The sequence below is a fragment of the Syngnathus scovelli genome, chromosome 18 (assembly GCF_024217435.2).
Source record: "Syngnathus scovelli strain Florida chromosome 18, RoL_Ssco_1.2, whole genome shotgun sequence".
Taxonomy (NCBI): Eukaryota; Metazoa; Chordata; class Actinopteri; order Syngnathiformes; family Syngnathidae; genus Syngnathus; species Syngnathus scovelli.
The window spans coordinates 4,584,656-4,610,043 of record NC_090864.1 but is presented as its reverse complement, the minus strand read 5'-3'; the positions used below and the strand labels follow the sequence as shown (position 1 = coordinate 4,610,043).

Here is a 25,388-nt window from a genome sequence, read left to right as displayed (position 1 = left end):
CACAAAGGCAAAGTGTGTGTGTGTGTGTGTGTGTGTGTGTGTGTGTGTGTGTGTGTGTGTGTGCGCGGACGGATAGGCAGGTGGGTGTGTTGAAGTGCGCACACACACACACATACACACACACTAGAATGACCACTTTTTTAAACAGACATTTAAAGATGACATTTTATGTTGTTGAACTGTAAGGCAAAAAAAGTAAAGTAGGAAAATGTTTAAAAGAAAACTGCAGGTAGGACAGCAACTGCGCCGCATCTTTACCGGGGTCGCCTCTTGTACAGTGCATTTCTGAAGAGGACATGGCGTGCAATTATGTGCGTGTGTAGCATAAGGCCAGTGGCCCCATTCTCCCTCCATTTGGTGGCCAACTGAGTGAATGTGTAAGACAAAAGAGGCCCACGAGGGGCATTAAGTCACGGCTGAGTGGGCCTCTTCAGGCCTGGCAGCTGACCCCTGTAAAGGGGAGGGCCTGTTGTTCTGGCCGAGGGGGCTCGTGCCCCAGCGCGGACCCCCACATCCACTCCCCTGTCCCTGAGGTCATGTAACAACCCAAGTGGATGAATTGTTTTGTTTCAATCAGTTGAAATCAAAATATTAGCCTGAAAGTCTGCAAGCTTCATGCTAACAGTTGATGGGCAACATAAGGCTAGCAAAACTAGCATTCATGTCATTAGCGCTACATTTACTTTTAAACAGTACTTTTCAAAGTAGTTTTAATGCACACGTATTTTATTTGGAAATATCTTTTAATGAGGTAACAGTACTTGAAGTACATGGCACTACATTCCACTCGCTACAATAAAACCCCAAATACTATATTTAAATATAAATTGCATTTATTTGTCCCAAATGCAGAGCAGGGTAGAAATGGGCAGCTTTCATACCTCAGCTAAAAATAATTGTTACAAAGGACAGCCAGCGTTACACACAAATACAGTAGTATTGCTTCTATTGCTTTTTTTTTACCATTTATATGCACTCCATTGCTCTAACTCAAATATACAACAAAACACAATGTATATACATAGACTCTCTTAATTTTTCCACTTGAGCTCCCTGACAAGATTCCCTTCTTATTCTCACTTGTAATACAGGATAATCCAGATTAGAAAACAATAAAATCGTGTAGTTTTGCTTTAAATCCGAAATGGGTGGTTTTGCTGTGTAGTATCGGGACACTTTTGAGTATTGAGTATGGGTATCAATGAATCCATTTTTTAGGATGTTTTAAAAAATACTTTGTACATCCAATTATCATTTCAACCAAACAGCATTGCACGTCAGCATTGAATTCGGAAAGATTCAAACTAACACACAAAAAACTACATGTTCACAAACAAAACTAAATAATTTCAAAGTTTTTTAAAAAAAGTGCAATTTGTCTATGATTAGAGGTCAGAATATGTTTATGAACACCTAAGTAAAAAAACGCAGCTAAATAATGATTGGCCAGGTGCTGCTAGCAAGTCATAGTTATCCTACAGGTTGATTGTGACGATAAAAATTATTTCCATAGTCGCTCTTTAAAAAACGCAAAATAAATAAATTAGTAAATAAATAATAGCCACAGCCTGCTTCGAGCAAATGCTGTCTGTATGCCAAACGTTTTTCCTTTTAGTTGAACTACTCACTCTGTGGTTGTCTGATTTATATTAATATCTAAGCCATAATAATAATAATAAAAATAAATACAAACACAACCTCAACATCAAAGTACCCTTCCCATTACAATGAAATACATTCAACTCGGCTGTGGACCAGGGGACATTTGTTAGAAACTAAAAACAATCACAAGTGCTATCCACATGCCCTCAAAAAAAATTCTCCGCCAAAAAAAATAAAAATAATTATGCAGTTGCAACATCCCGCCTTGATGCCTTATCTTCTCTTACAGAAGCAAATTTGCAGGCTCTCTGGTGAAAGGCGGTTAGTGTCCTCACATTTATTGCGCTGGATTCCTTCATTGTGTGTGTGTGTGTGTGTGTGGGATCGATGGTGTCCTTATAGTACAAGAGCCCTGGGCGTGGGGCTGCTGGCCGACGGGTACTGTTTCAGGTACTGGCGGGCCTGCTCCGTTAAGGTCAGCTGGTCCTGTGTCTTGCCATAGACCACCGCTTCCCACTCGCTCACCTGCGGAGCGAGTTCGGACGACATATTTTCAGGGATGAGAACGGCAAATGAAAAAAAAAACACTGAAAAGTAGCCGGGGTCTGGGGGCCGCAGGGGGCCAGGGGCTGCAGGTTCCCCCCAATGGGCGCTGCAGGGCAGGTCCCTATTGGGGGCCACAGGACCCACAGGCCCCCATTGGGGCCGCAGGGGGCCAGGGGCAACGCCCCAGAGGGGGCTCAGGGGGCAAAGCTCCCTGGAAACTCCTGGATTTTGGCAGTATAGCAACCCTAAAAGTATTAATTTCATCACTCAATTTCAAAAGCTTTGTTAAAAAAATATTCCTGCTAGCTAGCTATCTATCTATCTATCTATCTATCTATCTATCTATCTATCTATCTATCTATCTATCTATCTATCTATCTATCTATCTATCTATCTATCTATCTATCTATCTATCTATCTATCTATCTATCTATCTATCTATCTATCTATCTATCATTGAAGATTTATTCTTTAACAATATCATGACAATAGCCTAACATTAACTTACATGTAACATCATGTTACCCACATGCTTGTAAAAGTAAAAATGTACCTTTGTGTTTTTTTTGTTTTGATGTGCTCCTTAATGTTCGAAGCGCCGCGACCTCCATAGCTTATCACATCTTGACAAAGAATGCACAAAACCTTCCCCAGGACATCTAATTTACAGATATGTTCCTTCAGGCAGGTGGTTACAGACTGTGTTCCGAGTTGTAAGATGATCCTGCTCTCGAGCCATGCCCATCTGAAGCAGTTCCTGATCCCGTTCGACTTGTCTATTTCCCTGGCACAATCGTTGTCTTTTTTCTCTAAAACTTTCGCCATGCTGGCTAAAACTTTTGCTAATTAGGCAAATGAGTAGGCAAATGATGTGACGAAAGTAGCACCAAAATGCTGCCGAGAATAAGGCAGCTGTTGTCGCAATACTGCTGCCAGACGCTCCCCCCCCATATAAAAAAAAAATTCTCAACGGATCTACACGATTCACGAAAATGATACTCCCGATGGAAAAAAAACACAGAAATCCACGGATCCACGGAAGATTCTCATCCCTGTATTTTACTCAACGGCAGAGAGGCTGAGAATTTTGAGTACTGTATAAGGCCCGACGGTTTTTTAAATCATCAAAAACCGTCCGACTTCCCCACATGAGCACCTGTTTGGTCCCCCTGTGGGGTTTCTTCTCGATGAAGCGGCGAAGGTGCTGGGCCACTGGCGAAGGTGTCTCCTTCAGCTCTGTCATAGGGTTTCCGCATTCGTCCTCCTCCCCCGCTTCCTCCCGTAGCTGCTGTTCGGGGGTTGGGGAGCTCAGGGAGGAGCCGGACAAGAGACTCTCATACGGAACCTGGAGCACACCAATAAATTCCAAAAGGTTATAAAGTGCGCATAAAAGCAGAATGGATGAACTTAGGACGGACTTGTGCATCATTGAGCCGATCTTGGAACAGCTGGCGACTGAGGCAGTCTTTCCCCCAGGGGTCCAGCACCAGGGACTTGCGGACTTTTCGAGCTGGAGCGTCTACCTGCAATGACGACACACATGAGGACAGAATTCCGCAGATGTAGTGTGTGTGTGTGTCTCCTCCGAGTGCTGGTGTGTACATTTTCTTTCCACTCTCGGTAGTCGGACTGCAAGATGGCCGCCCTGTTAAAGATGTCAGCTCCGGTCTCCTGCTTCAGAACCTCGCAAATGTCTTCTTCCAGAAAAGCTAACGGCTGCGGCTGAGGAAAAAAAAAACGCCTTCAATTAGTTCTGAAAAATGTTTGTTTATTTTTTATGTTCATGACTCTCACTTCCAGCTTTAGCGGGCCGTGCATTTTCTCTTGGGCCGCCAAAGCGTTCTTGAAGGGCGTCGGCGTCCTCGGAGTTGGAATCATAACTGTTTTACGAAACTTGGGTGTCCTGGAACTAAAATAAATGAATATATATGTACATTAGGGTTGCCATAGCTGGTTTTTGACATGCAGGTCACTTACCCTTCGTTCTCCTTCTGGTGCTTGGGTGTGGATTCTTTGTGAATAGGCGTGCTGAGGAGACACTTTTGGTCACAGACGGGCGTGGAGGTGAGCGCCGGGTTCTCCAAGTTGAGATGCTCTGCCCCTGATATGTTACAGAACTACCAAAAGACAAGACGCTTCAATTTGGTAGCTCAACTCTATGAGTTAAAAGGAAATTGGACTGATGTGGTTTACCCGCGTCGGCGTGAATGGCAGCGACTTGGTGAGCGTCCTCTTGGGTGAATTGGAAAAGTTTTCCAGAAAAGAAGAGTAGGTTCTGTCGCAAAGAGGGGATGGCTCGCCTCGCTCTCTCCTCCTCCTCCTGGCCGCCGACGCCTTGGAAGAGGCGGCAGTGGTCGGGCAGAAGACGGTTGAAGCATCAGCGCTTCTCTCTTGAAGTAGCGTGGCGAAGGCGGCTTGCTCGTGCTGCGGCGCCACCGCTGTCTCTGAGGGGTCAAAATTGGTCACGTCGTTCCACGCCGCCGGGTCCTGCGTGGCAAGACACATCTGCAGTCCGTCTTTAACACATTCAATATTTTTCAATTAATTTTCTTTCTTACCGAGTCGATGAGCTCCATGGTCTCGGCAAAGTCGCGTATGGTCTGCAGGGTGGACAGCACCGCGCTGGCCTCCACAGCCAACAACTTGCCGGGGGAGGCGGGCAGCTGGCAGGGGTCCCCTCGCACGTTCCCCAGGTGCGACCAGGACGCCCCGTCAGCCTGCGCCTCTAGGCTGCCGCTTGCTGTATCTGGAGTGCTATCCGACCAGGCCGAATACTGCTCCAAGGTCTGGGAAGATGAAAGCCGTGTGGAAAATGAATGAATGAGAAACAAAGAGGAGTCGGATGGGTCCTAAATGGGTGCGGGGGGGGCTACCAAGAGCAGCTTCAAGCCAGTCGGGATGAGGAGCCAGATGGGAAGCTAGCTACTAGAGAAACACTAGAGCCAAAAAACATGTGTGCCACCTTGATTTTACATACGCTGCAAAAATGTAGATTGGAGGAACTTCACTTTTTTTTTTTTGCAGTGTACGCATGTCACGCACACACACATGCAAGCTATGCTACGTTGCTAACAATGTTGCGCTTACACATGGACCTCTGTGACGGACTTCGCTCTCGGCTGACATAAGTAGCAGCTCGAGCTCCTTAATTCTTTGCTCTCTGTCGGGATCATCCAGGCAGGGCGGCTGAAACGGAGGGGCGGCGGGAGGGAAGAGTCGGACGGGACGAGAGGGAAACGAAAGAGGTTAAGAAGAACGACAAGACGACAAGACAAAAACAGATAGACAAGTACACATTTGGACACAGGAGACATACATCTGGTAGGATGTTCAAAGGTTGGTTTGTTTTCTGTAGCGTTAGCAAAAAATGAACACAGGAAAGTCCAGCGATTAAAGAACACATTAAAGCAGACATACAGTGAGGGACTTTTAATCTTATTATGACACTTGAAACCATTTTAAATAGTCAAACTCACCTGTGTGAAAACTAAAGTGTCCATCAGGTGGCGCCCTTGAGGATCAAAGTCATATCCGACCATCTACAAAACAAACAGCGGTTGATAAACGCCACAAGTGAGCGCAGTTTGATTGAACGTGGACCTGGTTGGGTGCTGTCACGGGGGGTAGGGGGCTCCGATCGCAACGCTGCGGCTCGGCCGCTGTTGTCGTAAGAGGACGCGCCAAGTGATGGCGTCTCTTGGCCGCGCCGCCGTGCGGGGACGTGCCCGTCTTAGCACCGGCGTCCTGCAGGTAGCCCTCGTGCTCCACTTTTCGCCTCATGGTGGAGTTCCAGTGGTTCTTGATGGAGTTGTCCGTCCTGTTCAAAACATGTGACAAGCAGCAAGACTTTTGGTGCTTTGAAATGGGAAAAAAATCCACACTCTCAAGCAGCTTTTAAAACTTGGAAATTTCCGATTTTCAGTAATTGAATGTTCCCTTTAGGACCCCTGCGTCTTTAGCTTCAAGTTTTGTGTTGATTCAATGTAGGATGATTTTTTTTTCTTTTCTGCGGTGGAAAAACAAACTGTCGTGTAAGCTAGCAGTGTGTGCATATCCTTAGCCTACATAGATTCGATGAGCTCTTGCATCAGTAAATGTGTTGAAAACTTTTGAGTCTTTGACTTTCTGGATATTTACCGTCCAGGAAGAAGCTTCGAGATCTCAGCCCAGCGGTTGCCCAGCCGCCTGTGGGCCTCGTAGATGATGCGGTCCTCCTCCTGGGTCCACGACGACTTCTTCACCTCGGGGTTGAGGTGGTTGTGCCAGCGCTCGCGGCACTGCTTGCCGATGCGGCCCTGGAGGTGCTTGGCAATTACCGACCAGCGCTTGGGGCCGTACTTGTGCACCAGGTCAATCACCTGCGCAAAGGTTCAGGGAAAAAAAAAAAAAAAGATTTACTGATTCATTCAAGGAGGTTGTTGTTCACCTCATAGCGGTGGCTAGCACCCCTTCCCTTCAGGGAAACGGCTGGAAAGCAGCCACTTGTGAGGTGTTTTTATTAGCCATGATGTAGTGGAGTGTTTGGATCAGGCGCCACAGGCCGGAGCCAAGAACGTTTTTTTTTTTTATTTTGGCGGGAAGTGGAATAAATGGCGCCGGCCAGCTCTGCCTTCTGTCTCCCCTATCGCTTACTGGTAACGTGCGTGCCCCACGGAACACTCCCGGATCCACTTACCTTCTGATCCTCCTCTTTTGTCCACGGGCCTTTCACCAGCTCCGGGTTGAGCACCTTCTGCCAGCGGTGCTGACATTGGCCATCTGTCCTCCCCTGACAAGTGAGCAAGACCTCATCACGTACGTGGAAAAAAAATATATAAACCGTCCGGGAAAGAAACTATCATGCTAAGACGCTAATTTGCTAATGACTGTAGGTAGCATGTCCTAACGACACGACAAACTTACAGGAAAATAGCTGGCTATTAATTTCCATGTGTCTGTGCCATGTTGCTCCACCAGCTTTTTCAGTTTTTCGTCCTTGGGGAAAAGCAAAAAGAAAAATCAGTTCAAGTTCTTGTTAGATGAAAGCGTTCAACTTGAGACTGAAGTGCAGGACTCGGACCTCGTCGCGGGACCACTTGACTTTGCACAAAACCTTCTTGTCTTTGCTCCGCTCTTTACTGTCGGGATCTGTGCAGTGCGACTCTTCGTCCTCGTTGTGGCTACGAGGAAATAAATTGACATTCATTTTACAGAATGGAAAAAAAAGTCTCATTCCTTTTGCATATTTTCATGTATTTTCCCACCCAATATTTTTGTCTGTCATGCCTCGTGTATTTTTACCTATGCATTTCCTTGCCTAAAGTCTGTGCATTTTCCATCTTATTTGTAATTTATTTTCCCGCCATTAATTTTGGAGGGAAAACATAATTCCCTCCAAAGCTCTTCATCATTGTGGAAACTCAAGTGAGTCACATGGATTTTGGCAGAAGGTACTCCTGTCAACACCATAAGCAAGAACAGGGAGGGGGGAAAAACGCTGAGTGAAGCGGGGGGGGGGGTTCCCGAGCCATCAACGGGTTCTTTCACCTCCAGAGGTACGTTGGGGTGTGGTGAATCTCTGCTCAGTTTGTGTTGAAATATTGACGTCATACGGATTAAAGGTTGTAAATTGATTTTATTGAGAATTCAAATATGGGGGTACACGCTTCGCAGTCAAATTGTTAGATTCATGTTTCTATCTTTTCATATGCCATATGTGTATGTTAAGCTTATACATAGTGTTACCCTGATCGAGAGGGAGCCATGGAAGTCGTTTTGCAAGTCTAGCTGAAATGAGTGAGCGAGCGTTGCAAAACCAAAGCACACCCCCATCATGCATAAATGCAAACAGTGGTGCTCTCTTCAGTGGTAAATGAGAATCACTGAATGAAATGTGCAACCTATGTAATGTTACATGTTATGGGCTTAAGCATTATTTGCTTTAATCCAGTGCAGTAGATTTATTTATAACAGTTCAGTTGTGTTTGACTTTGAAGTACAATACTCGCTATTTTGCATTCAGTCTTTTAGTTTGTTTACATTTGGTATATTTCACACTGGCAGCTCAGTAGCGCACTGGGTAGCACGTCCGCCTCACAGTTAGGAGGGTGCGGGTTCGATTCCACCTACAGCCCTCCCTGTGTGGAGTTTGCATGTTCTCCCCGGGCCCGCGTGGGTTTTCTCCGGGCACTCCGGTTTCCTCCCACATTCCAAAAACATGCTTGGTAGGCCGATTGAAGACTCCAAATTGTCCCTAGGTGTGAGTGTGAGTGCGATTGGTTGTCTGTCTCTGTGTGCCCTGCGATTGGCTGGCAACCAGTTCAGGGTGTCGCCCGCCTACTGCCCGATGACGGCTGGGATAGGCTCCAGCACGCCCGCGACCCCCGTGGGGACTAAGCGGTTCAGAAAATGGATGGATGGATGGATATTTTACACTTCTACAATCAATACATTTTAAATTAATTTATTTTATTTTACTGTTTATCACAACAATGTTATCGAGGCTTAAAATATAAAAAAAAATCCTGCTAAGATGTTATTATATGCATACGTCCTTATATAGACTAATAACCAAAACGGGCCAAAACGTCACTTGAGTGACGTACGTAAGAAAGTGACGCAAGCCTCAAGTAACGACGTCAGACAGCGGCGACCCACCTGCGTGCCGACCTCACGTTGTCCATGACAGCCGCCGGGTTACGTGGACCTCTTCTGCGCGTTCTTATTCCTCAGTTCATTCAAATGCAACAAGATTGGACGTTCATCCATATAAGTGTCCGTGAGTGCTCGCTTCCAGATCTAGTTAGCATTATCACGCTAGCCATCTTGCCAATTGAGTCGTCGTCGATATTACTTTCTCTAAAGCCATCGGCAACATCTCTCTGAATAACAGCGCAACTATGTCCACGCCGCTTCTCGTGTGATCGGACTCGCGACGTAAAATATGAGCTAAAACGGCAAAAACACGCGACAATTTTACTTTCGTTCTTCGCTGTGCGTAAATTCCCGGATTAATTCATGCGGTAATGTGATGTTTTGTCCATCCCGCCGATTCTATTGCTCAGCCCCCTGCTCGGGCGGCCTAGCCTGCGATTGGCCAAAAACGAGGAGAAACTCGCGTCAGATTGATCAGGAACGGAGCTAAACTTCTGTTTGATTGGCGGAAAGCATTTGGGGAGGGTTCACGCGATTGGTGGAAATTTGGAGGAAGCGGACAAGCGCTACTGTTACCAGTGCGGTAGAATGGCTCTTTCATGCGGGCACCAGTGACCCAAAACATGGCTGTGGAGCGGCGTCGAGGGGCCCTTCCAAGGGGTCTACACAAGCACATAATTAATTTTTCTGATGACAAATCCAATGTGGTGTTTACCCCATATTCTTACTGTTGTATCAACAAGTTATATTCAATGCTGGAACAAATTATTCTGTGAGAAAGAAAATATTTTGAAAAACTTGTGAGAACAATAAGAGGCTGAAAGCTGATTGGACAGAGATTCAGCAAAATCAAGAGAAACGCTACAAAATGGAGAATATATTGTTTTGACTAAATACAGTACAGAACAAAAATGTGAATTCAGCTTGCATTTTCTGTTGCTTTCTGTAAGTTCTTTGCTGCCACCTTGCGGAAAAAATAGACCATAATACTGTAGTTGCATTTTATATATTTTTAACGTATTCTTTTTCTGGGTATTTTCCATTCAATAATTGTGCTGTTTGCCAGATATTACAGATATTAATACTTTTGCCTGGTGAAATTTCTAACGAATATTATTCATATTTTATCCTGACATGTTTGCATTTATTAATATTTGTGTATGTTTTACAGTATACCAGTTACTCCATATGAATAAATTCAAGTGGTGTTTTCGCGTTTTTTACTCAATCCAATTGAATTTTGTGTTCTAATATAGCAGGGTGTAGTATCTTAGCCTGTAGGTGGCTCTATTCTACACATTTTTTCCGACTCGACTGCATTTTTGAGTCATCATCCTTGTAAAGTGTGTCAAACGAAGTATATAAAAACGGAAATTGTCCGAAAAACGTAAACGCCTCGATCGTTTGTGGGAGAGAAAAAGGTGCGTGCACGGGTTTTTACAAGATGCAAGGTGTATAGAGCACATAAAAAAAAACTTTGGATATCATTTACAAAAAAAGGTGAACCTCCTTGTCCCTCTGCACCTGTCCATTCGCAACTTTACACGTTTGTTGTTTTATTTTGAAAGTGCCAACCGGAAAAAAATACGTGCATTCAAGGTGGACCACACACGCCTGTTGCCTTCAGGTCCCGTGACGAATTTACATCGTAACTTTACCCGACCAGGAAAGACTGATGTTTCCTGCTTTTCTAAGCTGCATCGCACAGGTAGCAACAGAATATCACCACCCGCAACATATCGGACGGGTTTTGGGGGAGCAAAGGGTCCAAACACCAAAAATATTGGCTTAACCGTGGTTTTGGAGGAGCGCCGCCTGGAAACAACGAAAGGTACGAGCGCGACTTAAACGTCACCTTGCATCGCTAACGTCGTGCTGGCTAGCTGTGGGGGCTAATTTGTTCTTTACGTAGCGGTCTTCTTACGTATTCGTCTGCGCCTACGTATGTTTACGTTGACGATGCCATTACGTAACACCGACTTTCCACATTGCGCTTTGGTTTTATTTTACTACTATATAGGCGGAAGTTCATCTAGTTAAATATTTTCTTTTCTATAACAACTTCCTCATTGTGCAGTGGTTATAAAATATTCTACATCAAATTCCACCCCAAAAATACTTGGCTCTCAAAGTAAAAAAAAAAATACATAAATGTTTAAAAGCAAAGCATTCTTACAGATTCAATGAGAATGTGTAAAAGGGAAATGCATTGTTTTGTGTTAGCCCCAATGCTTTTGTCTTGTTTTTATTGAGTATTTATTTAAAATGTGACTATTGAGTTAGATTTTGTAATGTAATTACTGCCTAGACCTCACATTCAAATTTCGTTTAATGTATGAAACATGCAGAAAAAAGTTTGCCCTCTTTGGAAGGAAGCGTTCTATTTTGGATTCCTCATTGTATCCCTGGCATATCTATGCTTGTCAGCACACGTTGCTTTTCGTGGTAGTTTGCAAAACAGGTACCATTAACAGGTTCATTCCACTTTGTTTCTTTTTAGAACCAATAAGTCCCATTCCGTATGTAAGAGTAGGCGTGTTGGTAGAAATTGTACATATTGCATATGAGGCCTTAGTGTTACGTTGGATGCATCCTAAAGAGGCCTACAACCACCCCCCACTCCCTGGACGTGAGCAGACTCTCACATCCTGTCAGGATGCGTTTGCTGCCAGATCAATAGAGAAACGTTTGTTTTTTCCTCCTCCATGCATGGCAGGCACACAAATGCACGGCCAAAGCGACGAGGCTTGCGGCCGGACAGGGACAAAGGGAATTCGAAAGAAACGAGGCTGACCTCACCGCGAAGCAAACAATGGACGCGCTCACATGTGGACACAAAGAACTTTGTCCCAAGACGTGACATAACGCACGGCCACTTTCATACTGTACGCTTGCTTGGGCAGTTGTTGCTCGTCCTTTTTAAGAGGAACCCCTCCAACCCGTTTGTACATTTCACAGTACAACTTCATAAAACAGATTTTCCTCTGTCCCTTCACCAAGATGCATCGTTGACTCCCCGTCCCTGCGAGCAGGAACCGTCAGCGCGCCGCCTCGCGACCTTTCCTCACCCTCCGCAAGATGGAGGAACAATCGGGCCTGCCTAACGTCAGCATACCTTGTCACAACGAGCAGAGAGACAAGAAAAAGCGCTACACGGTAAGTCAAGAGCCCCCAGGATGAGTTCACCCTTCACAAATGTCACTTTTCCACCTCCCCAGGTTTATAAAGTGATCGTTAACGTGGGGCAGCAGGAGTGGTTCGTCTTCAGGCGATACGCTGAGTTCGATAAACTCTACAACACAGTAAGTGGCAGCCATTTTATGAGGCGGCGGCGGGTCAGCGACTATCATTTCGGCTTTTTTTCTCATTACAGTTAAAAAAACAGTTCCCATCGCTGAATTTGAAGATTCCCGCCAAGAGGATCTTCGGCGATAACTTTGAACCTGGTGAGTGTGGGTCGCCGCTTTTCTATGCTTACTAATGAAATAATTATTTTAAAATGTAATTTAAATATGTTTTATTTGTGAACTAGAATTCATCAAGCAGAGACGAGCCGGCCTGCACGAGTTTATCAAAGGCATCGTATCCGTTCCGGAGCTTTGCAACAAGTAAGGACAACTTACTGGGGATATAAAAGGTCTACAACACCCTTGTTAAAATGACAGGTTTTTGCGGTGTGTATGAAAAAAAAAACAAAAAAAAAAAACAGGCTGAGCAGCACTGTATTTGTATACTGTATTTAAAATAAATATTTACAAATATTCTGTCGCCCTTTTAAAATCTGCAGCCCAGATGTGAGGAGTTTCCTGCTCATGGACAAAAAGCAAAACTTGCAGAACTCCGACGCCTCCGAAGATGAAGATGACAAAGTAAGCTGAGCTCTTATAAAATGTTCAGATTTGGTTTCACAGATGCTAGTCAACAATGATCACGTGGTCATGATGCTAGTATTTTTTCTAAGAAGTCCAAAAAAAAATACCTGTATAGATTTTCACTCTGCAACTTCACGTGCTAATATTTTATCTCTACTTTTTGACAGAACAACTCATCTTCCAGAAACATTAACCTGGGACCGTCTGGAAACCCACAGTAGGTTTCAAAATATGAGCCATCTCATGCATACGCAAGGAATTTATCGTATAATTGACACAGTCATTTTTTTTTTTTTTTTAGCGCCAAACCCACAGACTTTGACTTTTTAAAAGTGGTCGGAAAGGGGAGTTTTGGAAAGGTATGCTAATCTAATAACGGGAAGCGCCGTTAGCTAGCACTGTTTGATTATAACAGTACAATAACATTCTCCTGTATTATTTTTTTTAGGTGTTTCTGGCCAAGAGGAAGCTGGACGCTAAGTATTATGCCATAAAGGTCCTACAGAAAAAGGTCATCCTCAACAGAAAAGAGGTGAGTCTGAAAAGTCTGAAAAGTAGATCCATATTTTTCCAGGCGCACAAGCTAATCTTTGACTTCCTCAGCAAAAACACATCATGGCCGAGCGCAACGTGCTGCTCAAGAACGTGAAACATCCCTTCCTGGTGGGCCTCCACTACTCCTTTCAGACCGCAGACAAGTTGTATTTTGTCTTGGATTTCGTCAACGGAGGGGAAGTGAGTAGTGAGTCACAAGTTTAAAAAAATAAAAAAAAAACAGCTGATGATGGAAAAAGGAAAACACACAAGCGTTGTCAGAGGATTTTGACCGCGAATTGTAGCTATCAGAACTTAAGCGGAGGTTTCCTAAAATTGGAATACGTTTTAGAAATTAAATTACAATTTCAAAACTGTAATTACAATGTTTTAATTTTTTTATTAAATTTAACAAATTAAAAGAGAATTAAAATGGAACTGTTGCACCTATTCACCAAAAGAAATCCTATGCTTTTGCACCTAAAAATAAAAATAAAATAAATGTACTTTATGAACCAAAATTTTCATTTTGCACAATGTCAACAGATTCAATTTTGAATGCTGACTAATGACTCGCTGTTGCCGTCAGCTTTTCTTCCACCTTCAAAAGGAGCGCACCTTTGTAGAACCCCGGGCCAGGTTTTACATTGCTGAAATGGCCAGCGCACTCGGCTACCTGCACTCGCTCAACATCGTTTACAGGTACGTGCCGTCACAAACAACACAACGTGACTTTTTCATTGCATATAAACGCAATAAGCTAAACTTTTTATTCATTCCTTTCAGAGACCTGAAGCCTGAAAATATCCTACTTGACCACGAAGTGAGTAAAAAGACCAATAAAGACAAAAATTGTTAAATGCGGGGGAAAAAAAACTGCAATAACTTGAAACTGGCCTGCTTTGAAATGTTGTGGGGCTACTTTGCTACATCCGGCCAGAACAGGACTGTCAAGTTATTCTGGACAGTACAAATTGAGGAAAACATCATTGTAGTTTCACTTGGTCAGTTTCAGGTTTTTCCAATGACCGATTTCTTTTTTTCTTTCTTTTTCCCAGCTGGAACAGAATGTATACGTGATTAGATTAGCTGGTCCTAATGAGCCCACCCCACCCCCCTCAATAGCCTCACTCATTCGCCTGCTGTATAATAAAATACTTGTCATTCTCTGTTAAAGGGTCACATCATTTTGACGGACTTTGGCTTGTGCAAGGAAGGCATTTCCCAGACGGACACCACCAGCACTTTTTGCGGCACACCCGAGGTACGCCTTCACTTTGTGGAACTTCCAATTCGATCCACTTTTGAGTCAGAACCAAACCTGTTTAGTAAAATAGTAAATTTCACAGAATTATTTAAATTTAAATACTGATGAATTTAAATAATGATACACATTTTTCAATCAAAATTTAGAGGTTCCGTTTATATGAATTGTATCTGGAAGCGCTTAAACTTTCCAAGTCCCGGTTTATTTTTCCGGCCACCAGTACTTGGCTCCAGAGGTGCTGAGGAAGCAGCCGTATGACAACACAGTGGACTGGTGGTGTCTGGGTTCCGTGCTCTATGAGATGCTATTTGGCTTGGTAAGACTTCTTTTCAATCCACAAAATGACGACGTATTTCGAAGCTAATCGGCATCATTTTCTCCAGCCCCCATTTTACAGCAGAGACACGCACGAGATGTACGACAACATTCTGCACAAGCCGCTGGTAATACGCAGCAGCGCGTCTAACGCGGCCTGGTCGCTGCTGCTAGGCCTTCTGGAGAAAGACGGAGCGCTCAGGCTGGGAGCCAGGGACGACTTTGTGAGTGGGCAATTTTTTTTTTTTTTACATGGTGTTTTAACGTCATCTAGTGGTATAGTTGCTACCCACAATGTTGGCAATGTTCCCCCTTTTTACTCACCGTTGTGTAACAAGTGTCCAAATATCCAATTCAGAATTCTAAACAAATTAAATTAGACCAAAATTAAATGTACACATATTTAATTTATAATAAATTAAATGTATTAAAATTTAGTAAGTGAAGATATTTTAATTTTATTTACTTATTGTTACATACAGAATGAGATCAAAACGCACACCTTCTTCTCCCCCATCAACTGGAATGACCTTGAAAAGAAGAAGATCCCGCCCCCCTTTACGCCCAATGTGGTAATTATTTTTGATTTTATTTGTATTAATGTCATATTTAGGCTAGGCAAAATTTGATATGCCAAATGTCAAATGCAGTATTTATTATACATTGCCTGATTAAAAAAAGAATAATAATGGTTCATATATTTTTGTTTTCTCTGTCTTTTCTTCGTCTGTTTGTTTTTAACTAGAACTCTTTTTCTGACATCTCGAATTTTGACCCCGAGTTTACCGAGGAGATGGTGCCCAACTCTGTGTGTTGGACCCAGGATCACTCCATTGTCAACGCCAGCGTGATGGAGGCTGACGACGCCTTTGTGGGCTTCTCGTACGCCCCGCCCTCTGACGACTCATTCCTATAATATATTCCCAACGGCCCACCTTAGTAACTTCTTAAAGGGAAGAAAATGTCGCTTATTCTATAAAGCCAAAGGAAGCAGATGGAACAGCACTTAAGAGATTTTATTGGGAACAAACTATGATGGAAATAAATTATTTTCCCATTAGTATTTATATAAATATATATAACATATTCTATTTTAAGAAATAAGGGCATTTATTCAGCGTTGATGTCACTTCAAAAATTGTGCCTTAACTTTGTCTTGTCAAAAAAGAAAAATGTCACTGGAACCTAAAGGACAAAAATTGGACAGCAAAATATGTTTGTCACAAATTCACTACTAATGTAGACTTATGTTATTTCCGTGTAGTTGCTGTGTAACAAACGCCATGTTTCGTATTCCTGAACTCTAGACTCTATGCTGTAGAATTACTTGAGACCACAAGAAAGCAGATTTTGCGTATCACAGGTCACATTTATTTAAATGTTTTTTTTTTTTTTTTTCAAAAATGTCAATAGGTTTATGCTCCTGTACATTAATAAAAAAATCTTTACATTTCTGTCTTGTCTGTCTGGAGGTTTGAAAAAAAAAATCCTAATAATTTCTTCAATTACATTCACTTTTCTCCGTCCGGTTTTGATGACGATAAATAACTGAATAGAAAATGCAGACGAACGAAACTTAAGTCAAGTCAAAGTCAGCTTTATTGTCAATTTCTCCACATGCCAAAGACACACAAAGAAACCGAAATTTCGTTCCCCCCTATCCCACGGTGACAAGACATAGCTCACAACAGACAAACAAGTAAACAAGTATAACAAAAGCGTGCTGAATAAATAATGAATAAATAACACAACAATAAATAAATAAATAAATAAATAAATAAATAAGAGGAGCAGAGAAAAAAAACAACAACAAAAAACAGAAGTAATTACTGCTAATTGAACCACGTTTAGTCAGTGTTGGGCTTTAGATAAGAAAAAACGTTATAGTACAGTATTTTTGGACAAGTTGTGTGAGTACTAGAACTTACCTTGCCGTGGCCATTTTTGATGATGTCGCCAGCGCTGCCCGGGTTTGGTTGCCATGGGAACGATGCGTATTACGCCGAGCGACAAAGTTTTAAGAATACGATTGTTTAAAGCAAATGATGGCATTGACATTTGTAAGACTTTTATTTGAAAAAATGATGGGTGTGAATGCGAGTGAATTTGCTTTTCTGTGGCCGGTGTTGACGTCTCGTTCATGTCTCCCGCCGTTCGGTCTTGGTTGCCATAGAGACGAGGTCTTTCCGCGCACTTCAGAAAAAAAAGTACTAAGTACAACATAAAGCTATAATGGCTAACATATTTAACTTAAAAAAGTCCATTCTCTCCTATCTTAATTTGAGCGGAGGACTTCAGAAACTCGTCAATGACTGCGCATCCTTTAACGGTAAATTCAACTAAACTTTCTGTCCTTGCGCTTAGCTTAGAGCTAATTAGCTCTTTTGATTCCTTTTTCGTAGATCCCCAGCATACTATGGACGTGTACCGCTTTTGCATTACTGTCAACCCCTCCGATTTGATTGATTTGGACGCTGAACTGGGTGACTGTGTCTTACACGACCCCCAGCGAGCCACCCCCTTGTTTCAGTCTGTAAGGGAGCCGCATCACCGTTAATGCTGAAGCATTCCCACCGGTTGGTCCTAATTATTTCTTCTCACAGGTTTGCTTCACAACAATAAAGAATCTTTCACTTGTTAAGAAAATACAAACAGAGTGCCAGGTATGGTAATAATTGTACTTATTTTAAAAGGTATTGAGCAACAAGAATGCACTGGTTACACAGGTCAACAACAAATTTGCTGTCTGAGTTTTTTCAGCTGATATAGGACGAATCTGATGCGCTGAATCCAAAAATCACATTGGTTTTGCTCATTCAGGTCAAGTTTTTGAGATATGGCCATGTGTGTTTACCATGCATATTTCGGAATTAAACTTGGTGACCAGGATAAAGCCTGGGCACCACACATAGTGTGCAAGGCATGCACTGAGACTCTGCGTGGATGGACCAATGGCAAGAGGAGTCTGAAATTTGGGATTCCTATGGTTTGGAGGGAGCCGACAAACCATGTCACTGACTGCTACTTCTGTGCTGTTGATGTGACCGGTATCAACAGAAAGAACCGAGGAAGCCTCAAGTATCCTGATCTTCAATCAGCACGTCGTCCTGTAGCTCATTGTGATGAAATTCCAGTGCCTATCTGCGAAGAACTTCCTGACATTAGTGACGAAGATGTCTCCAGTGTTGAAGAACATGAAGAAGAAGCAGAAGTGGTTTTTGAAGATGATGCTCGACATCCATTTTCCCAAAACGAGTTGAATGATCTAGTTCGCGACCTCAGCTTGTCAAAGGACTCTGCCGAACTGTTGGCATCCAGATTGAAAGAAAAAAACCTACTCTCTAACAGTGCTCGTATCAGTTTCTACCGCAATAGTCATTGAGAGTATCTCCGTTTTTTCTCTGAGGAGAAGGACTTGGTGTACTGTGCAGATATTGCCCAGCTTCTGCTCACGCTTGGTGTGTCACAGTACGAACCCAAAGATTGGAGACTCTTCATTGACAGCTGTAAGGGATCACTGAAATGTGTTCTGTTACACAACGGCAACCTGTTTGCCTCTGTACCTATCGCCCACTCGACTACGCTGAAGGAGAAGTATGAAGCAGTGAAGTACGTACTGGAGAAAATTGGCTATGATCAGCATAAGTGGTTTATTTGTGTTGACCTGAAGATGGTGAACTTTTTGTTGGGACAACAGTCTGGCTTCACCAAGTACCCATGTTTTTTGTGCATGTGGGATAGTAGAGACCGTGCTCAGCATTACATGAAGAAGGACTGGCCTGTGCGAGAGGAATTGGTGCCTTGTAAGGAGAGGAACGTCATCAACGACCCTCTGGTGGACAGAGACAGAATACTCTTCCCACCTCTGCACATCAAACTTGGCTTAATCAAACAGTTCACCAAGGCTCTGGACAAGGATGGTGACTGTTTCACTTACTTGTGCCAAGCTTTTCCAGGATTAACCATGGAAAAGTTGAAAGCTGGCATCTTTGACGGTCCTCAGATCCGTGAGCTCATCAGAGATCCAGAGTTCGAAAATTCAATGAACGAAGTGGAACTGGAAGCTTGGATGGCATTTGTTCTGGTAGTGAAAAACTGTGATTTTGTCACAAGATCTGATATTTTCAAATCAACTTGGCACAAAAACCTGACCTGATGGAGACAAATGGATGTTATTTCCTGATTCAGCAGCGCAAAGCTACCCTAAATCAGTTGTAAAAATCAAGACAACATTCAAAAAGTAAAAAATTGTTGCCCAGTGTTATCGATCAGGCTCTGTAAATTGCTCTCTGGCGTCCACTAGAGGTCAATCACCTGACTGCTGAGCCACAAGATGTAACATTAAACTGGCTTCTGCTTCTTTTGAGGTGAACGTCGTTTTAAAGCTGACACACTTACCTCCTTTTCCGGAGTATGTCTTGGACCTGGCCACTTTCCCCCGCATGCGTCAAAGCATGTGGCCCGTCCTTATGGAGGGCCTGGCCATTGCTACCACCTGGGTTACCAAATACACCCAGGGGACCAGGTTCCTCTGCAGTAATGACTGTTGTCCCTTCTCTTTGGGTAAGAGGCTTACATTATGATGAGGTGGACAACCTGTGTCTTGAATTGCCACCACGCCTGCTCGCTTTAGGATTCCACACCATCCGCTTTCACACGCCGGGAGCCACTGAGTCGGCAACCGTGGGCAACAACTTCACTTGCATAGTTTGCACCTCACCTTTCAAAGAGGACATCAAGTTCAGAGTGTTGGGAGGTGAGAGCAAGTGCTGGAAACATCTTCACTGGCATTTTAAACTCCGTATATTATTTTATTATTATTTGTGTCTTTGTGAGACAGACAAGCAGCTGGTGGAATTAATTCACGTCGATGCACTCAACATCCTCCATGCTCCTCAACAAACCGCTATTAGATACCAGTCGGTCACATTCTTCCTCAGAGGTAAGTGTAAGGCATATACGTAAAGTGTAGTTAAAGCAACACAACTTGTCCATTATTTTTTTGGGTTGTAATTAATTAATTGTAATTAATTAATTAATGTTGATCCCCACAGAGGAAAATAATTGCTGTGGAATCAAAACAGATCTTTGGAGGTTCCGCGCGACAGTGATGTCATTGTTTCACAGGGACCAGTAAATCAAATCAGTGCTGCGCGGCAAGTCATGCCGGATCAGCTTTCATATACGTGCCCTAAATTAACAGGCCAAACATTTACACGGTTGATATTTGTTTGTAAAGACCTCACCTCATCCATTACGTTCACGCCAGACACCGAATCATTTGGATTTTAATTTCTGGTATTTGCACACAGTCACGTTGGTGGAGCCTGCTCATTAATATTGTCCAGCTTGTGCTAAATGAAACTCACTTTGGAACCCAAACTTTGCAAGAGAAGAGTTCAAATAAATACACGTCTGCGCCTGACTCGGCGGGGTATTAAGTGTTTCTGTCCTCCGGTCGCTACCCCCAGAGGGTTTCGCAAAACTCAGCGACGGGGATTAACATATTCCGGAAGGGGCTTCCCGTTACGAACATGTTAATAAGTGCAAAGGGGGCGCTCGTTACGACAAGCGCACAGCCGAATCTTTGTTTCCAAAAGGGCCTCATGCTTGTTTGTCTTGGCAGTGGCTGCTACGCCATGTGACTTTCTGTACTCCCGCTGGGACTGATTGCTTTGTTTGCCCAACCGCCACAGACGAGCTGTGTAACACGATGAGCATCGGTCGGCTCTACAGAGTGATCGGCATACCTGCACGTGTGCACTGCTCGCCTAACATCACCTGGAGCATGGAGGCCAACAGTGTCCAACCGTGGGAGCCTGAGTGTAAGGCCGAGCCCTAAAACGAAGACCCATTCACATGATCACTGCCATCATTTTATAATGTCAGCTAACAGTTTGAGCGAGCTTTAGCATGTTAGCACTTAATTGACATGACCTGCTCTTAGAAGTCTCAACAGTTTTTAATAGTGTTCAAATACATTTTTATTTGGTACTTGTAGATCCACATGAAATCAGTGTCAAGTTCAAGGCGCTGCTTGACGCTACTAGAGGTTCTCCTTGGAGGTTTGCCGCTGTGGTCACTAACTGCTTCGCTCTGGATGTGGTTCCTCCGGGCCTCTTCAACACCTTGAAGCTCAGCTTGTTGCTCAGCTTGTTGCAAACTGAAGTGGAAGCAAAAAACACAGTTTTCAACTTGGATCTTTTGGTCATGACAGATGACAAACTCATACTGGACAGGTAGAAGGGTCTCAGTGACATTGCACATAACGTGAAATGCATTTTCTTTTAACAAAATGCCACAAGGAGGCAAAAAAAAACCCATTCTTTATCCTCTGCAAAAAACAACCAATATTATTGCAGCTGTATATTATACTGCCACCTGGTGGCCACAATGAAACAATCTCTTGAGTGCAAATGAAACCAATTAACTTACTTGTCAGGTTGATGTCATACGCTCTGAGCTTGGCATGTCGCGGGGTGCGGCATCCAGCTGTGGAGAAGATGTTTGCGTCCCTGTCCCAGGATGAGCACGGGGTGGGCACCGCCAACATCCACGCCAGCTCTGCCCTGCTGGCCACCGGCGGCGTTTGCCTGCTGGGAGATTTGAGTGGCTTTGTGAAGGACGAGCTGGATGCCATTCAGTCAGGTAGACCGTATTTGAAAATGGATTAGAACATAGAAGTCATGTCACTGCTGTGTCAGTTCTGGACAGTCGCACTGCATCCGTGTTCATCCCCGGCAAGAAATATGGCGAGGCTGTTGACCAGAAGCTTAGCTTCCCAGTCTCGTGCAGCTTCTGGGCCTTCACAGACTCTGCTCACCCTTCTCAGCGCTGGGGGAGGGCACACGATGTCGCACTGGGAGCCGCGGTAAGCGCGATCAATAACTTGACTTAACAGTTCACAGCAGCCTGTTCTTCATGAGCAGGGAATGGGTGCGATACCGCCTCAGCTGGCAGACAGCTTTGGCCTGGTGGTCCAGGTGGATCAGGGCGGGAAGCAGACGGTGCTCGCGCAGGCCGTCCACATCCTTCGACAAGCAGTTCTACCTGAGGAACATCACCCATCCTTGATGAACTTCTCCGCTGAAGACTACAAGGGGGTGAGGAAACACGCCAATCTGAAGTTCATCTGTGTCGTTGACCTGATTTGTTTTCCTCCCAGCTGGTGGCCCACGCACAAAATTTGAAAGTGGAGATGAGCGCCAGCGCACAGATGATGATCCATGGCTACTACATGGCCAGCCGCGCGGTCTGCTCACAAACCCACGCTGCCAAGATGTCTATGGCTTCTATCAAATTGTTGTAAGTGGCAGTCCAGTGGTTAATGTTTCGAGGTGTTCATTACAGCTCTAAACAGCCCAATTAATACCTTCAAAATAATTAAATTAAGGGAAAACTAAAGCGCCTTATACCTGGAGTACCTCAATGATCTACTAGGTGGCGTAGTTTAACCCAAATGTTAAGTGCCATTCTGTGCACTCAATTGAAAATATTTTGCAAGAGCGTAGTATACAAATAAATCAGGAATGCCTTGCTTCATTTAGTACATTTAAAAATGTATTAGCCCCCCGCCCCCTCCAAAAAAGAAAGTGATCCTTCTCACGTTTGTTGTAACAGGATCTCTTTAGCAGAGGCCCACTGCAAATTAAGCCTGCGACGGCAGGTAGTAGAGGAAGACGCCGTGATTGCGGTGCTCCTCTGCGAGAACTCTAACACTCTCAAGCATGGTACGTTTCCGCAGGTCATCATTACGCCACCAATTTTCCCTTGGACCAAACTACCCCGCCGTCTCCCCCCCACAGGGGCATCAGCGCTCGTTATCCTGCCCGATGCCGCCTTTCCCAATGATCTGGGAGATGCGGATGGCCTGCTCAGGAGAGAGCGAGCCCTGGATCTACTCCGGCAGGACATCCTACGCTTTATCCACGCCTACGCGCCACAGGCCGTTAAGGACATCAGGGAGGAGTAGCCTAAAAGCGCCTCTAAAAATACGTAGCTGTTCTGACAAGTAAGCACAATCACAACAGTGATGTTTTGTAATGATTTATTTTTTTAAAAATAATTCTTATGACAGTTTGATACCGGAGATAAATTTCAGCTTTCTTTCCTTCTGTTGATATGGCCACCACCGGGTAGTGGCGATAAACGGCGAAAAGGTGAATTCATCATTAGTATTTAGCTTAGTTACTAGAATCTGGACAGTGGACTCACCATAGACCGCCGAAAATCAAATTTAACAGCTGCCCGTCTGCTGATCTGTAGTCACAGTGGGGAGAAGTATCACTTTTATATTCATTGGCTGGAATTCTTTGTCAAAAAAAAAAAAAAATCTCCCATCTTGCAGCAAGTAATTCAGTTGTCACAGTCTCACCACTTGTTTATCTGACGGGTAAACGGCGAAAAGGTAAACTCATCATTTCACGCTGCAAAATGGTCTGAGAGTCGAGTAACTTTTACACAGGTCGTAAAAATTCGTAAAAATATGACCGATACTGTATTAAGCACATCTACAATTTTTCAATTTCGCACAAAATTCTGTTATCAGTGTCACCACCCGATAGTGGCGGTAAACGGCGAAAAGGTGAATTCATCATTAGTATCTAGCTTAGTTACTAGAATCTGGACAGTAGACTCACCATAGACCGCCGAAGCTCAAATTTAACAGCCGCCCATCTGCTGATCTGTAGTCACAGTGGGGAGAAGTATCACTTTTATATTCATTGGCTGGAATTCTTTGTCAAAAAAAAAAAAAAAAAATCTCCCATCTTGCAGCAAGTAATTCAGTTGTCACAGTCTCACCACTTGTTTATCTGACGGGTAAACGGCGAAAAAGTGAACTCATCATTTCACGCTGCATGATGGTCTGAGATTCGGCTAACTTATACACAGGCCGTAAAAACTCATAAAAACATGACCGATAATGTATAATTAAGCACATCTACAATTTTTCAATTTCGCACAAAATTCTGTTGTCACAGTGTCACCACCCGATCGTGGCGATAAACGGCGAAAAGGTGAATTCATCATTAGTATTTAGCTTAGTTACTAGAATCTGGACAGTGGACTCACCATAGACCGCTGAAGATCAAATTTAACAGCCACCCGTCTGCTGATCTGTAGTCACAGTGGGGAGAAGTATCACTTTTATATTCATTGGCTGGAATTCTTTGGTTAAAAAAAAAAAAAATCTCCCATCTTGCAGCAAGTAATTCAGTTGTCACAGTCTCACCACTTGTTTGTCTGACGGGTAAACGGCGAAAAGGTGAACTCATCATTTCACGCTGCAAGATGGTCTGAGATTCAAGTCACTTTTCCACAGGCCGTAAAAACTCAAAAACCTGACCGATCATGTAATATTTGTTGTAATGACCCCCCCCCCCCAAGTGAGACCTATTGATTAGTAGAGGGTCTACAGACGGGATCGCCAATACCATTGATTGATCACCTAAAGGTCAAAGTGCGCACCACAACACAGCTTGGGAGCATAAGCGACGCGGCGCGTCTGAGACAGAGGGTTCAACCGCAGGTCGCCACCTCTGCCGCGACCTTGCTTGCTCCGCTCGCGAGAAGTAAAGAAATAATGGCCAAAAGGCCACGTCCCCTTCGCCCAACTACAAATATAGACACTTTCATCTGACTACACGGATGATTAATAACTTTGCCTCAAGGGACAAGATGCAGGTTTTTAAAAGACACAAACTTGACCGAAAGTCAATCGCAGTTTTCATGTTGGACATCATTGACTTGGTGTGTTAATTCCAGTCCAGTTAGTATACCAGCAAATTAAGAATAACCGTATCAAATAAAAATAAATACTTGTACAATCAAAATTCAATGAAAATATTAAACTTTAGGTTTATAGTAAAATTTTTAAGTTCAATTAAAACTGTGTGACGCAGTAGAGCAGGCAGCCAGAGTGCAGATCAATTACATTAAAGTTTTGATTCAAAATTTAATCAATCATGCATTTAGAAAATGCTTTTTATTTTAACATACTATTCAAACTATACTAATTCATGCAAACCACCATTATATTTACTATGAAATTACTATGCTGATTCATTAATTATTTTTCAAATATAAAATTCTTCATTATCAATTATGACTTAAATACCGCAGGTATTTACATTTTTGCAAGTCGTCTTTATAATTGCACGTTATACGCTTGATGACATAATTCCGTTGGAAACTAGCTTCGCTCGTCTTCCACGTGGTCACAACGCGAGCTGCTAAGCTACATGCTACAGCTAAGTTGCTAACCAACGTCTGTAGCCTAAAATTGTGCTCTGAGTGCGGTTCTATGAATACTACAAACCAAGTTGCTTGACTCACCTTTACAAGCACAAACCTCACCACGCGGGTGAGGAGTTGGCGAAAATCATCACCATGTCATCCACATGCAGAGAGGAGCAGCGGGACTCTTATCCTGCACCTTTCCTCACCCTCTCCAAAAGGAAGAACTTCCGCTCTTGCGTAGTGGACGTCACGTAGAACGCGCTAATTTTAGCGTCGACTGCGCCCTTTATCTCGCGAGATTTAAATGCAGTATGAATGGGAAAACAATTTGTAATTATATAATGAAAAATGTTGAATAACACAATTGTTTTCAATTACTT

The 25,388-nt window shown here is 43.5% G+C and overlaps 3 protein-coding genes and 1 non-coding gene across 9 annotated transcripts; 2 read left to right on the top strand and 2 right to left on the bottom strand.

Moving 5' to 3' along the window:
• Positions 1 to 815: 815 nt before the first annotated feature.
• Positions 816 to 9,199, bottom strand: mybl1 (v-myb avian myeloblastosis viral oncogene homolog-like 1). 3 transcript variants are annotated; one of them, XM_049749718.2, is made up of 16 exons: positions 8,785 to 9,199; positions 7,208 to 7,307; positions 7,051 to 7,122; positions 6,824 to 6,916; positions 6,286 to 6,506; positions 5,749 to 5,965; positions 5,625 to 5,687; positions 5,236 to 5,334; positions 4,707 to 4,934; positions 4,342 to 4,653; positions 4,126 to 4,265; positions 3,943 to 4,057; positions 3,751 to 3,870; positions 3,567 to 3,671; positions 3,305 to 3,493; positions 816 to 2,127 (listed from the first exon to the last, which is right to left on the bottom strand). In XM_049749718.2, exons 1-16 carry the CDS (start codon positions 8,808 to 8,810, stop codon positions 1,999 to 2,001), a joined length of 2,229 nt encoding a protein of 742 aa, XP_049605675.1. In that variant the 5' UTR covers positions 8,811 to 9,199; the 3' UTR covers positions 816 to 1,998. The 3 variants fall into 3 exon arrangements, with proteins under 3 accessions (XP_049605675.1, XP_049605676.1, XP_049605677.1); XM_049749719.2 differs by having other exon boundaries at positions 4,342 to 4,635; XM_049749720.2 differs by lacking the exon at positions 5,236 to 5,334.
• Positions 9,200 to 10,376: 1,177 nt separating this feature from the next.
• On the top strand, positions 10,377 to 16,223 carry sgk3 (serum/glucocorticoid regulated kinase family member 3). 2 transcript variants are annotated; one of them, XM_049749722.2, is made up of 17 exons: positions 10,377 to 10,489; positions 11,782 to 11,937; positions 12,000 to 12,083; positions 12,155 to 12,227; positions 12,314 to 12,389; positions 12,569 to 12,650; positions 12,821 to 12,870; positions 12,955 to 13,012; positions 13,102 to 13,185; positions 13,257 to 13,388; positions 13,777 to 13,889; positions 13,974 to 14,010; positions 14,365 to 14,451; positions 14,675 to 14,770; positions 14,838 to 14,993; positions 15,252 to 15,341; positions 15,515 to 16,223. In XM_049749722.2, exons 2-17 carry the CDS (start codon positions 11,860 to 11,862, stop codon positions 15,683 to 15,685), a joined length of 1,467 nt encoding a protein of 488 aa, XP_049605679.1. In that variant the 5' UTR covers positions 10,377 to 10,489; positions 11,782 to 11,859; the 3' UTR covers positions 15,686 to 16,223. The 2 variants fall into 2 exon arrangements, with proteins under 2 accessions (XP_049605679.1, XP_049605678.1); XM_049749721.2 differs by having other exon boundaries at positions 10,386 to 10,612.
• A 136-nt stretch (positions 16,224 to 16,359) lies between these two features.
• mcmdc2 (minichromosome maintenance domain containing 2) lies at positions 16,360 to 23,551 on the top strand. The gene is made up of 14 exons (XM_049749751.2): positions 16,360 to 17,098; positions 17,172 to 17,302; positions 17,373 to 17,432; positions 19,137 to 19,332; positions 19,403 to 19,525; positions 19,610 to 19,711; positions 20,466 to 20,594; positions 20,771 to 21,008; positions 21,212 to 21,417; positions 21,474 to 21,640; positions 21,699 to 21,872; positions 21,935 to 22,074; positions 22,390 to 22,499; positions 22,575 to 23,551. Exons 1-14 carry the CDS (start codon positions 17,002 to 17,004, stop codon positions 22,739 to 22,741), a joined length of 2,040 nt encoding a protein of 679 aa, XP_049605708.1. The 5' UTR covers positions 16,360 to 17,001; the 3' UTR covers positions 22,742 to 23,551.
• Positions 20,713 to 25,271, bottom strand: LOC125986210 (uncharacterized). 3 transcript variants are annotated; one of them, XR_011085738.1, is made up of 6 exons: positions 25,105 to 25,271; positions 23,842 to 23,886; positions 23,409 to 23,453; positions 22,984 to 23,028; positions 21,205 to 21,365; positions 20,713 to 20,932 (listed from the first exon to the last, which is right to left on the bottom strand). It is a non-coding gene; the product is annotated as an uncharacterized protein (transcript). The 3 variants fall into 3 exon arrangements; XR_011085740.1 differs by having other exon boundaries at positions 21,205 to 21,362; XR_011085739.1 differs by lacking the exons at positions 20,713 to 20,932; positions 21,205 to 21,365 and adding an exon at positions 22,803 to 22,882.
• Positions 25,272 to 25,388: the final 117 nt, after the last annotated feature.